The 12,148-nt window shown below is 39.6% G+C and overlaps 1 protein-coding gene across 4 annotated transcripts in view; it reads left to right on the forward strand.

Annotated features, from left to right (window-relative positions):
• Positions 1-12,148, forward strand: part of ATP8B4 (ATPase phospholipid transporting 8B4 (putative)) — a 270,644-nt gene that overhangs the window by 36,490 nt on the left and 222,006 nt on the right. For all 4 annotated transcript variants that reach the window (XM_033190153.1, XM_033190150.1, XM_033190152.1 and 1 more), the window contains one exon: positions 3,049-3,107. In XM_033190153.1, the coding sequence (XP_033046044.1) occupies positions 3,051-3,107 (57 nt within the window). In that variant the 5' untranslated portion in view covers positions 3,049-3,050. The remainder of the gene's footprint in view (positions 1-3,048; positions 3,108-12,148) is intronic.

Consider the following 12,148-nt stretch of genomic DNA (forward strand, 5'->3'; position numbering starts at 1 on the left):
TCTTTTTATCTCTTTTAGTCCGCTTTAAACATGCTGGTTTACTATGTTTTATACATCCTTATATATTGCCTTACTCCTTTTTGGAGGTGGACACATTCAGTGATAATTGTGCAGGTGTGAGCTCACACTGATAGATCATCAACCCTTTAGTGACTAGTTTCCTTTCATTCCTCTTACATATGGAAGGATCCCCTGATGCCTATGAAGTATCAGGCATTAGGTCATTGAAGCTCTGAGCCATTCTCACTGGGAATAGTTATGGGGAATTTGTTTTCAGCTTCCTCTTTTTCCAGGATGTGACTTATTGCCAAAAGGTCTTTATATCCCCTCATACACTGTAGTAGCACAGAGAAGAAAGTTAATTCCTACAAAGATAATTTAGGTGTAGCATAGTCAGGTTAAAGACAGAAAACTGTAGGGATTTAGAACCAAAGCCAGTATTTTGCAGAACTTAATGAAGGGATGCTAAATTTTCTTCCAGAATCAATCCAGGAAGACTTAGTTCAGAAAGATGATAATTAATAGAAGTAACAGGCGACAATTCAGACTTACTAAGAAGGATTTAGAGGGAAAAGTGGGCTTCTTGGCTGCAATCAGGTTTTGTGGGACAACAGCAATTTGGATACCTGAAAGAAGATCCAAACTGACCTACCATAGAAACTATTTGGCTGCTTTGGGAATGGGCTAGTCCCTATCCCTGTGGAGTGTGGTTACATGGAGATGCTGGGCAGGATGGTTTCCTTTTTTTCTTTTTTCTTTTGAGATGGAGTCTTGCTGTGTCACCAGGCTGGAGTGCAGTGGCGCAATCTCGGCTCACTACAACCTCTGCCTCCCAGGTTCAAGTGATTCTCCTGCCTCAGCCTCCCGAGTAGCTGGGACTACAGGCACGTGCCACCATATCCAGCTAATTTTTGTATTTTTAGTAGAGATGGGGTTTCACCATGTTGGCCAGGGTGGTCTTGATCCCTTGACCTCGTGATCCACCTGCCTCAGCCTCCCAAAGTGCTAGGATTACAGGCGTGAACCACCACACCCAGCCCAGGATAATTTCTATGTGGCTCACGAAGTCAAGATTCTGGTGTTTGGAGTGGGTAAAATTAGGTAGAGAACTATAGAATTCTACTGTTGGATGTGCTTCATATAAATGTGAAATTTTAGAAGGGTCATCATCTGAATGTGTATGAACTAAGCTAAACCCAATTAATGTATAATTAGTATATCTGATTTTTGTTTTGCTGCTATAATCTATAAATTACATGCAGCATACCAGTGGTCCAGGTTAACCTTTTGCCATGCAGAAGGAGCTCTTGCTCCTACCATCCCAGTAACATTTTTTGCTTTCCTGACAGCAATTTTACTACTTCTGGGTTATGGTGGTGTTATATAAATAAATTATCTAGCTTTTTAAGCATTTAGGTTCCCTCACCCTTCAAAGTACCACTTTGGGATTTGATGTTTTAATTCTTTCTTGGGGCATCAGCAAGAAAGAGAGGATGGTGCTTTTTAGCCAGGGTTTGAAATGTTTTCTTCAGGTGGGTGGTTGGTTGAGAAGTTGCTTTCTGGTGGGTTCTGGATTTCAAAGTTACAGGTTAGGAGCAAGCCCATTCAGGTATCATCATCTATTGATGTCCGTCCAGTATTGTTCTTATCAGCAATTAGTTGAGCCATACTAGAAAACAGGAACTATCACAGGGAACTGGCTTTATTAGATAGGTAAGAAGGAAACCATGCAGGTGGTTACTGGACAGACAAAACACCCTAAAAATGGTAGAAACCCAGTTATAACCAAAGACAGGGTGTCATTTGTCAGGGGCAGTCCTTAGAGGTGACCTTCAGTCTTGGGAGTTGAACTACCAGGGCTACAGAGAGATTCCGCCTGGACTTTTGGAAAAAATTTGTTCTTACAATTCATGGTGGGTGCTAAAATATATTCCTTCCTTCCTTCTCTCCCTCTTCATCTCCCTCATTTTCCTCATCTCCCTTCTGCTTCCAGCTCTTCTTTTCACTTTCCTTTTGCTCTTCCCTGCTCCATCCCCAACATGTGTCTCCAAGTTACTTTCCACCATGCAGTCTCCTTTATCTCTCTGGTTGTAAGTGCCTTCTCTAAACTCAGACTCTTACTGCAATCCCTCCACCTTTTACCACCTGTCACCTACCCAGTTGGAGTATTATGGGATTAAGGGAATTTAATGGTGAGAGGGTCAAGTCACTCGCCATGAGAGTCCAGCATTGACATCTAGTGGTTACCTTGCTGACTCTTTTCTCATAGCTTTCATCATTCCATCCTAAATCTTCGGTCAACTCTGGAAGTAACTCTTCAGTAAACATGGAGCAAGAATTTGCTACCCTTACTACAAAACTTGTTCTGCTGGTGTTTCTGGGGCACTGTCTTTTCTTGCCCTCTGCAAATTTTTATTCTGCACTGTCATGATCTTTGGATTTATTGTCCTTTTTATATTATTATTTGTACTGGTGTTTGCATTTGCTTTCAGAAGAGATTTTATTCTTTGGTCACTTCCAGCTAAGGGCAGGTCTCAGTTTCCTGATTATGTGTCATTCTTCTTAGTATGTCTGGGCTGCTTACAAATATCACCTTTGGTTCTATGACCATAAAGTCAGTGACCTCACTGGCCACTTCTGTATGGTTTTATTTGGCTATGTTATATTTTGTGACTTTGTAGCAAAAAAACCCACAAAACATTCCTTGCCAGGATACATTTGACTTTGTCAGCTCCTTCTCTTAGGAACCACTTGAAGTTAAGAGAAAGGGTCTTTGCAGTGCTGGAGGGACATAGAAATTGGAGATACATAATGTTTTGCTTTATGGTTGGCATCAGGAGGACAGTGAGAAACATTGTAGCTTTCCATTTTGGAACTTTCCAACACATGTTCCAACATGTACACTGGAAAGAGCCAATGCCCTTCAAATTTGAAAGAAAAGAATTCTTGCAACCTTAACAACAAAGCAACCAAGTGATGTTGTTTTAATGAGTTATTTGTTTCTGTGAGCCTACAATTTAATTTCATACCTGATTTCTCTCTCTTTAGAAATGGAACGGATAGTGAAAGCCAATGACCGTGAATATAATGAAAAGTTCCAGTATGCGGTGAGTAAAACACACATAACACATACATACTGGAATAGTTCTTATCTAAAGAGAGTGGGATGCATGTCTTCTAGAACTGTATGACTTCACCAAAATTTTTATTCATCGGCCCATTTTAACAGCAAGGTGCCATATGTTTCCATAAATACAGATCTTAGTAATATTTACAAACTAATTATCTCCCACTAAGAGTAGTTGGCATGCTTATTGTCATGGGAAGATGATAAAATCTCTTCTTTCTCAAGAATTGATGTTTAGCTCAATTTGGTACCCATCTGGTTAGTAGAATACATAGGAATAATATAAAAATGGACCTTTTTGGTAGCACTTGGGGATGGATGTAGTGACATTAGCTGGTGGTTGATGAATGGCATTTGAGGGATTTTCTCTAAGCAACTCAGGCTGAATGTGGAAAAATATATGTAAGATAAAGTTCCACTCCTACCATTCTGGAAGACAATATGGCAATTCCTCAAGGATCTAGAACCAGAAATACTATTTGACCCAGCAATCCCATTACTGGGTATATACCCAAAGGATTCTAAATCATTCTACTATAAAGACACATGCACATGTATGTTTATTGCAGTACTATTCACAATAGCAAAGACTTGGAACCAACCCAAATGCCCATCATTTGGGCATAGACTGGTTGAAGAAAATGTGGCACATATACACCATGGAATACTATGCAGCCATAAAAAAGAATGAGTTCATGTCCTTTGCGGGGATATGGATGAAGCTGGAAACCATCATTCTCAGCAAACTAACACAGGAACAGAAAACCAAATACTGCATGTTCTCACTCTTAAGTGGGAGTTGAACGATGAGAACACAGGGACATAGGGTGAGGAACATCACATAGCAGAGCCTGTCGGGGGCTAGGGAGCTAGGGGAGGGATAGCATTAGGGGAAATTCCTAATGTAGATAATGGGCTGATGGGTGCAGTAAACCACTGTGGCACATGTATACCTATGTAACAAACCTGCACATTCTGCACGTGTCCCAGAAGTTAAATATATATATATACACACACATATATATAAAATATATACAAATATATGTGTGTGTGTGTGTGTGTGTATATATATATATATATATATATATATGGCTGGACTGGGCGCAGTGGCTCACGCCTGTAATCCCAACACTTTGGGAGGCCAAGGTGGACAGATCACAAGGTCAGGAGTTCGAGACCAGCCTGGCCAATATGGTGAAACCCTGTCTCTATTAAAAATACAAAAGTTAGCTGGGCATGGTGGTGGGCGCCTGTAGTCCCAGCTACTCGGAAGGCTAAGCTTGGAGAATCACGTGAACCCAGGAGGTGGAGGTTGCAGTGAGCCAAGATTGTACCACTGTACTCCAGCCTGGGCAACAGAGGGAGACTCCATCTCAAAAAAAAAAAGAAAAAAACAGATAAAGTTCCCAGGTCCTGAATGATTGTATTTACAGAATGATTACATGTGTGAGCTTTAGGCTTGTACTGAACAGTTTATTTTAAGTGAGGATATTTTTCATTGATGTGAGGAATATTTATTGAATGTCTACTAAGTGACTGGCACTGTCTTAGGCTACAGTGGTGAACAACTTCATGAGTTACATTATGGGCCTTCATAAAGTTCTTACTCTTCTGTGACTCTATCTAAGTTGCTACCTGGAATCTTTTATAAGCTCAAAGATAGATAACTGATAGAGTTGTTTCTGTAGGTGATATGTGGCCTGTAAGACCTGTTATATGATTGCGTTTACCAGCACATTTAATGAAAGAAAGTCTCAATTCAAAGAGGGGTTTGACGGCTATTAAAGCATAGAAATATGAGAGTCCCAGGGGCAAACTTTGGCAGTGTCCATTAGGCACCAGCTAGAGGAGAGAGAATGTTGGTCAATGGAGTTTTTTGTGTGTTGTTCCTATTGGCAAATCTTTCCCATATATGGAGATGGGTGCATTGGGCTATTATAGCTTGATTAATTATTAATTGATTAGTTAACATTAATATGTATTAATATTTAGGAGAGGTAGCTAAAATTTCTCTTTTTTCATGCTGTGCTAGTCATGCAAACTTGTGTTTATAATTTGATTTTCAATGTAGGTTTCCCTGCAGTAATTCAATATGCCATCTTCATGACAGATTTCTCGTTGTAGAACCGTGTACTGACACACTCTGATTTTATTCATCAATCTTGTAAGCTTGGTTAAAGTAAGTCTGCTCTTGAGACAAGAAATCCTTCTCAGGAGGCTGATAAACATGCTTCTTAGCTTGGGAGAGGGAGGGGCTATAATTCCCCAAGGTGACAAATGTCACTCTGTATGGCCTCCTGACATATGTTCATTCAGCCCTCCTGGTGAACACCAGACTTGGCCCCATGCCTTTCCATCCATTCTACAGCCATTCCTTTAACTGTAGAGAATGACCTCTGAAAGTCTTGACCATCAAGTCTCAAATCAGAGAACTAGATACATGTATATTTAAGACTTTGAGAAAAATACCCAGTAATAACTAATCTGCTCTGGGATAATTATGCGTTTAAGTACTTGGCTTCATTTACTTGTTTTCCAATATATAACAAGTATTTTCCTTCTGTGAGTTGTAACCCTATAAGGAAAGCCTTATTATGTTTGTGCCTTGTAAAATGATATGCTCTTTTCAATTTGCAATTATTTTTGCTTAATTAATGGAATATTGCAGACTCACAGAGAAGCATGGGGAATTACAACATACCATTTGCCTACCACCCATATTGAATAGATGTTAACAATTTGCCATTGCTTCAGATCTTTCTTTCTTTTAAGAGTCATAAAATGCTAATGATATAGACATGATTTTCTCTTGAGCTTTCATAATATTGAACAAAAGCACACACATGTGTGGCTGTGGCTGTTTTCTGTTGGGTTTTCCTAATAATGACGAGGCAGTAGAAGAGTACCCCGTGGCCACAGCAGATTGAACAAGGTAGCTCCATCTCTGAGTTAAAACATACCAAGATGGGCTGGGTGCAGTGACTCACGACTGTAATCCCAGCACTTTGGGAGGCCGAGGCGGGTGGATCACGAGGTCAGGAGTTCGAGACCAGCCTGGCCAATATGGTGAAACCCTGTCTATACTAAAAATACAAAAATTAGCCAGATGTGGTGGTGTGTGCCTGTAGTCCCAGCTACACAGGAGATTGAGGCAGAAGAATTGCTTGAACCCTGAAGGTGGAGGTTGCAGAGGGCCAAGACTGTGCCACTGCGCTCCAGCCTGGCAACAGAGTGAGACTCCGTGTCAAAACAAAACAAAACAAACAACAAACCGAGATAAAAACAAAATCCACTATGGAGTGGCAAAACTAAGAGTGACAGCAAAAGTGGAGAAAGAAAAGCTACAGAGCAGAGAGGGGCACAGATATCCCAGAATAAAGGACTTCCATTGTGGCTTAGAGGGAAAGAGTGCCTGCCATGCTCCTAGAAGGAGCATGGGACCCCCCACTACACCTAGGTGGTGTTGCCTTGGTTCGGGAACACCCAAAAGGCTGACTGGCCATGCAGTCAGAGGGCTGTGGAGCCTCTCTCAGCTTCAGTCTATTCTGCTATATGTTGGGGATAATCAAAGCACCTATTTAATACAGTTATTGTAAGGAGTAAAGTAGAATAAAATACAACCACCCTGTGAGCTAGTCTAAGTAGAGCTGGGATTTGAACCTATGTCTATCTGATTTTAAGCTTTTTTTTTTTAAACCCCTAAATGGAATATCCTTTTAAGAAAGGCAGCATTCTGGTGTCTTTTGCTCAGTCTTGCCCAGCTTTAAAGACTATCACTCCAAATGGAAATGAATTTGGAGACATATCCCAGGGAGAATGCTCATAATAATTAATAAAGATAGTGATAATGATAGCTTAAAACAGGTAGGGCTCACCATATGAAAGGCATGGTTCTAAGCACTGTACTATATTAAACTTATTTAATCTTATAACTAGTCCATGAAGTACTCTTATTTCTTACTTTTTAATTATATTTTTTAAATATATGAAAACATTAAGCCATTGAGATCTCACTTAAGTGACTTGCTCAGGGTCACACAGATAATAGCTCACATTCATACGGCTTGAACCCAGCTGTGTACCAGGTACTTTGAACGTATTTCAATCTTCCATAAAACCCACTGAGATGAAGATGGGGCTCCATTTAGTAACTTGCCTAAGTCATGCAACTAAAAGGTAGCAAAGCTGGAATTTTTTTTAAAATTATACTTTAAGTTCTAGGGTACATGTGTACAACGTGCAGGTTTGTTGCCTATGTACACATGTGCCACATTGGTGTGCTGCACCCATTAACTCATCATTTACATTAGGTATATCTCCTAATGCTATCCCTCCCCGCTCCCCACACCCCAGGACAGGCCCCGGTGTGTGGTGTTCCCTGCTCTGTGTCCAAGTGTTCTCATTGTTTAATTCCCACCTATGAGTGAGAACATGCGGTATTTGATTTTCTGTCCTTGCTATAGTTTGCTGAGAATGATGGTTTCCAGCAAACCTGGAATTCTAATGCAGATTGGCCAGATTCTAAAACCTATATTTTTTTTCATGATGTTATGTGGCTCTTTTGAGCAATCTTGGAAAACAAACAAAATGCAAACAAAACAAAAAACCAATCAAGCAACCAAACAACAACAAAGCAAACCCCAATTACTTTGCCTTTCCTCACATAAATACTGGTAAAGTTCTTATATTCTAAAGACAAAGGTAGATAAAGGAGATACACAATTTTACAATGTGAGGCTAAACATGACCTTAAATATTACCCCGGGCTTTTGTAGGTAAGAATTTAGGAGAAAAATTTACAGATAGCTCTGATAAATTGTGCAATTTCCAGAAACATTAAACCCGGCCAACCAAACTTTTTTTCCTGGAAGGCTTGCAGAAGATACCTCAATACCTCGAGAACCTTCATTTATCAACAAACTCTAAAGCTGCAAATCACATTATAGGACATAGCACAGGCTTAAAAATGATCAAAAGCACTTTTGAGAAATAAAAGGTTTAGAACATAAAAGATAAGGTTAATGATTCTAAGTCAAATTAATGTGTAAATTAGACATGGTATTGTGAGAACTGGAAGGTAAAAACATCAAATTACAAGAGGGATTTAGACTGCCAAAATGTGTAAGACAAAATGGGATTCAAGAGGGAGAGTGAGCCAACTGCTAGAATTATAATTCTCATTAGAAGGGAGTTCAATGTTTTCTTGATTAATAAAAGGAATGAATAATAGAAGTAGAAAACAGCTGTATTAAAATATGTTAATGTTAATAATGGTTAAAAGGAAAATTATGAGTGAGTCAAACAGTCAGATTCATTCCTGTTAAAAGGATTTCAGAGTGAATGGTAGAAGTGATGAAAACAGTTGAAGTTGTATTAAAATGTATTAATGTTGAAAGATGTCATAAAAAGTGTTAACTTAATTATAGCTATTTTCTGATTTTGTTTGAAAGTTCAAAAAAAAATGATGGAAAGCACTGGTTCCCATTGGTTCTTGTTCTCTCACTCTCTGTCACATAGGCCCAGGCATGATCTATCCCCATTCAGTTCTCTTGAACTTTAACAGAATTTGAGAAGGGAGATGAACTCATTTGAGTGATGAGAAACTTATCCTGCCTTAAACTCAGAAACTTCAGTAAAGCCAAAACACTTAATAAATTTTATCTGGATATATTTAATGCACAAAGGTAGATGGGCAGTTTTTAAAGGAATTTTTCCTGAGTGGAATTATTGATCCCGTTTAGGAAGTGCATAGGCTTATGTAAATTGATGAAGATTTAACCAGCAGTTTTACATGCTTAGAAAGAAAGAGTCCCACCTAAAAATTATGATTCTAATGCTGTAATTTATTCCTAGAATCTGAAAACACCTTGTTGATATCCTAGTTATTGGATGAAATCTATTGCTGCTCTCGTGATGTTTTGTGGTTGGTAAAACAATGCCCATTTGGATTTTCCAAAGTGTTCGTTCAGTGCAGCCATATGGTTGAGTGCCTCTGACTCCCAGCAGCCAGTGCCACAATCACACCACTAAGGCTCCCTACAGCATGAACTCCTTGTATTTCCCTCCCGCCCATTTACACAGGACTTTGTACGTTTCTACAGTCAGCAAACTTCTCTCTCCTCTTAACTCAGAATCTAAGTGGTTGAGAGTAGAGTAGAAAAACATGGTTCACCATCATTCTCAGTGTGTGAGCCGAGATGGTCACTGGGCCTCTTTAGGCCCACGTCATAATAATGTATCTGTGTTTCTCTGAGAAAAGACTGGCTTGACAGGAAAATTTCCTGTTCCTGTGTGTGGGGTGCATAGACCATTCATTGTCCCCTTTTATTTAATAGAAATAAAAATAATTTTCAAAATTTAATATTCACAACATACCTGTTCTATACCTAGCAACATGTATGTTTGTTGCCTTTTCCTCATTTATTTTCCAAAGAATGTTTGAGGCAACGTGCAAAAAGCATATAAAGCTCAAAGGGATAACAATACATGAAGAAGCTAGTGTAGGCAGAGTAGGTTTAGGTGGGCCCCAAAGTGCATGCTATAGGACCTGCCTGCTTAGACTAGCAGTGTGTTGAGTACTACTGGAGCTATTAAGAAAGGGGGTACAGGCCGGGCACGGTGACTCACGCCTGTAATCCCAGCACTATGGGAGGCTGAGGCTGACGGATCATGAGGTCAGGAGATGGAGACCATCCTGGCTAGCACAGTGAAACCCCATCTCTACTAAAAATACAAAAAATTAGCTGGGCGTGGTGGCGGGCGCCTGTGGTCCCAGCTGCTTGGGAGGCTGAGGCAGGAGAATGGTGTGAACCCAGGAGGCGGAGCTTGCAGTGAGCCAAGATTGTGCCACTGCACTCCAGCCCCGGCGACAGAGCAAGACTCAAAAAAAAAAAAAAAAAGAAAGGGGGTACAAATTCTGCTTTCTATTTTCAAGGAGCAAATATAATCTACTTAGGAAGAGAAGCCCAGCACACTAGAATGAAACTAATAATAAGTAAGAATGAAAAGGTGCTGCAAAATTCTAATTTTGTGATGTGGCCTGTAAATGCTAGGGAAAGGAGAGCTCAAAGTATGTGAAAATGTTTCAGGAAGTCTTGCCAGAGGGAATGGGAAATGATTCTTGCCTTGTTTGTTTATTTGTACCACCAGTGTTAACAAGGAGAGGCAGGAGCAAAAGCTTGTAGTTGGACCTTAGACTACAGGCTAAGGGAGGTGAGAGTGTGTCATAAGGAGTTATGGCTTGGGTAGGTGGCACCATACTATTTAAAAGAAGAATTTAAACATGAGGTCATTGGCTCTCAGGAGCTGGGGAGTCACAAAGTGAAAAGGGATTTTATTTGTCCTCCATATAAAATAGGCCAAATCCCCAAATGGAAATATCCAGGTTAATATGGAACAGAAGTTGGGTGTGGTGGGAGCCGTAGACTTAGGAATATCGGCTGGAAGCATATTTGGCTTTAAGCTAGGAGAGAAGTGGGGCTTGTTAAACAGTGATGGAACTTGCTAAATTTGAGGTATGGGGTGGAAACTCAGTTTGTTAGAGAGTGGGAGGGAAAGAACTTAAGGAGCAGAGGACAGCAAATATTGAGGTGAACGAAGAGAGGACAGTGGAGGAAAGTGTTAAGGAAGGGAACGTCTCAGGAAAGAGGGAGTGGTGAACAGGTCTAATGGTAGGTGCCCATGAGGTTGAGAACTAAGGGAAAGCATCTTTAATAGAAGGAAGTAACTGGAGGACCTCAAGAAAGCAGTTTTAATTTTTTAAGAAAGTTGAGGTTTGACTATCATTCTCAGCAAACTATCTCAAGAACAGAAAACCAAACACCGCATGCTCTCACTCATAGGTGGGAATTGAACAATGAGAACACTTGGATACAGGAAGGGGAACATCACACACCGGGTCCTATTGTGGGGAGGGGAGGGGGGGAGATAATGTAAATGATGAGTTAATGGGTGCAGCACACCAACATGGCACATGTATACATATGTAACAAACCTGCATGTTGTGCACGTGTACCCTAGAACTTAAAGTATAATAAAAAAGAAAAAAAAAGAATGAAATAATTGGGAAAAAAATCAAAATGCAGGTTTGCTTTAAAACACGAAATTCAGCTGCTGTTACTGTCCTATATTATCACCCTAAGTTGGTATTGGGATTGGCTTTATGTAAAATTTGATTATGAAGAATAAAATCTTCAAAGACAAAAAAAAAAAAAAGTTGAGGTTTGAAAGTCAGAAGGCAGAAAAAAACTGTAAAAAAAGAGGGAGTTGGGTAGAGCTAATTCAATTAATAGCTTGCAATAAAGAGAAGAGAAGCAGTGTGAAAGCTTTCAGGCTCACTGAAATTTGGTCAACTATTTTTTAAATCAATCTTTTCACATATTTTGGCTTTTCAGATATGTATTTAAAATCCATGGAAAGATAAAACTCTGAATATTTTCTTTGGGGGACTCTTGGGATGTCACCGTGTTGAAACACATCCCCAGACTGATGGGACATTTGAGTCTCTATTCTTCTTGAGCAGCATAGCTGTACTGCCCACATGATGTGGATCCTCATCTATAGGCCTGATGACCGCATGCACCAACTAAAGAGTACAGATGATGACAAGCAGTGTGACAAGTTGGAATTAGTCATGGAAAGCACCAGTAACTTGCATTTGTTATGGGTTTCTGGTTGTTAGTTGTTGCTTTTTTGTATTGGGGCCTCACCATAGTAACAGTGGCTTTTTAGCAAACATTGAAAATGGCTTCTATTTTGTATGCTGTTAATATCTGTGTATGTTATTGTAAGTTTGACATGGCAAAGGTTTTAATTTTTTCTTTATAAATAATTTACTTGTAGGAGAAAAGATATTTTTTGGATATCTCTCAAATTCATTTTCTTTCTGGATTCAAGAGCAGGAAAGCATACATTTTTAAAATCTTTTTGACATCTGATTTGTTTAAATAGTGTTATTCTTTGGCTAAGCTTCCATCTGATTTCTTGTTGCCCTAATTTAGTTTGCTTGTTTTAATCTTTTTT

The sequence above is a fragment of the Trachypithecus francoisi genome, unplaced genomic scaffold, assembly GCF_009764315.1.
Source record: "Trachypithecus francoisi isolate TF-2019V2 unplaced genomic scaffold, Tfra_2.0 Lachesis_group3, whole genome shotgun sequence".
NCBI lineage: Eukaryota > Metazoa > Chordata > Mammalia > Primates > Cercopithecidae > Trachypithecus > Trachypithecus francoisi.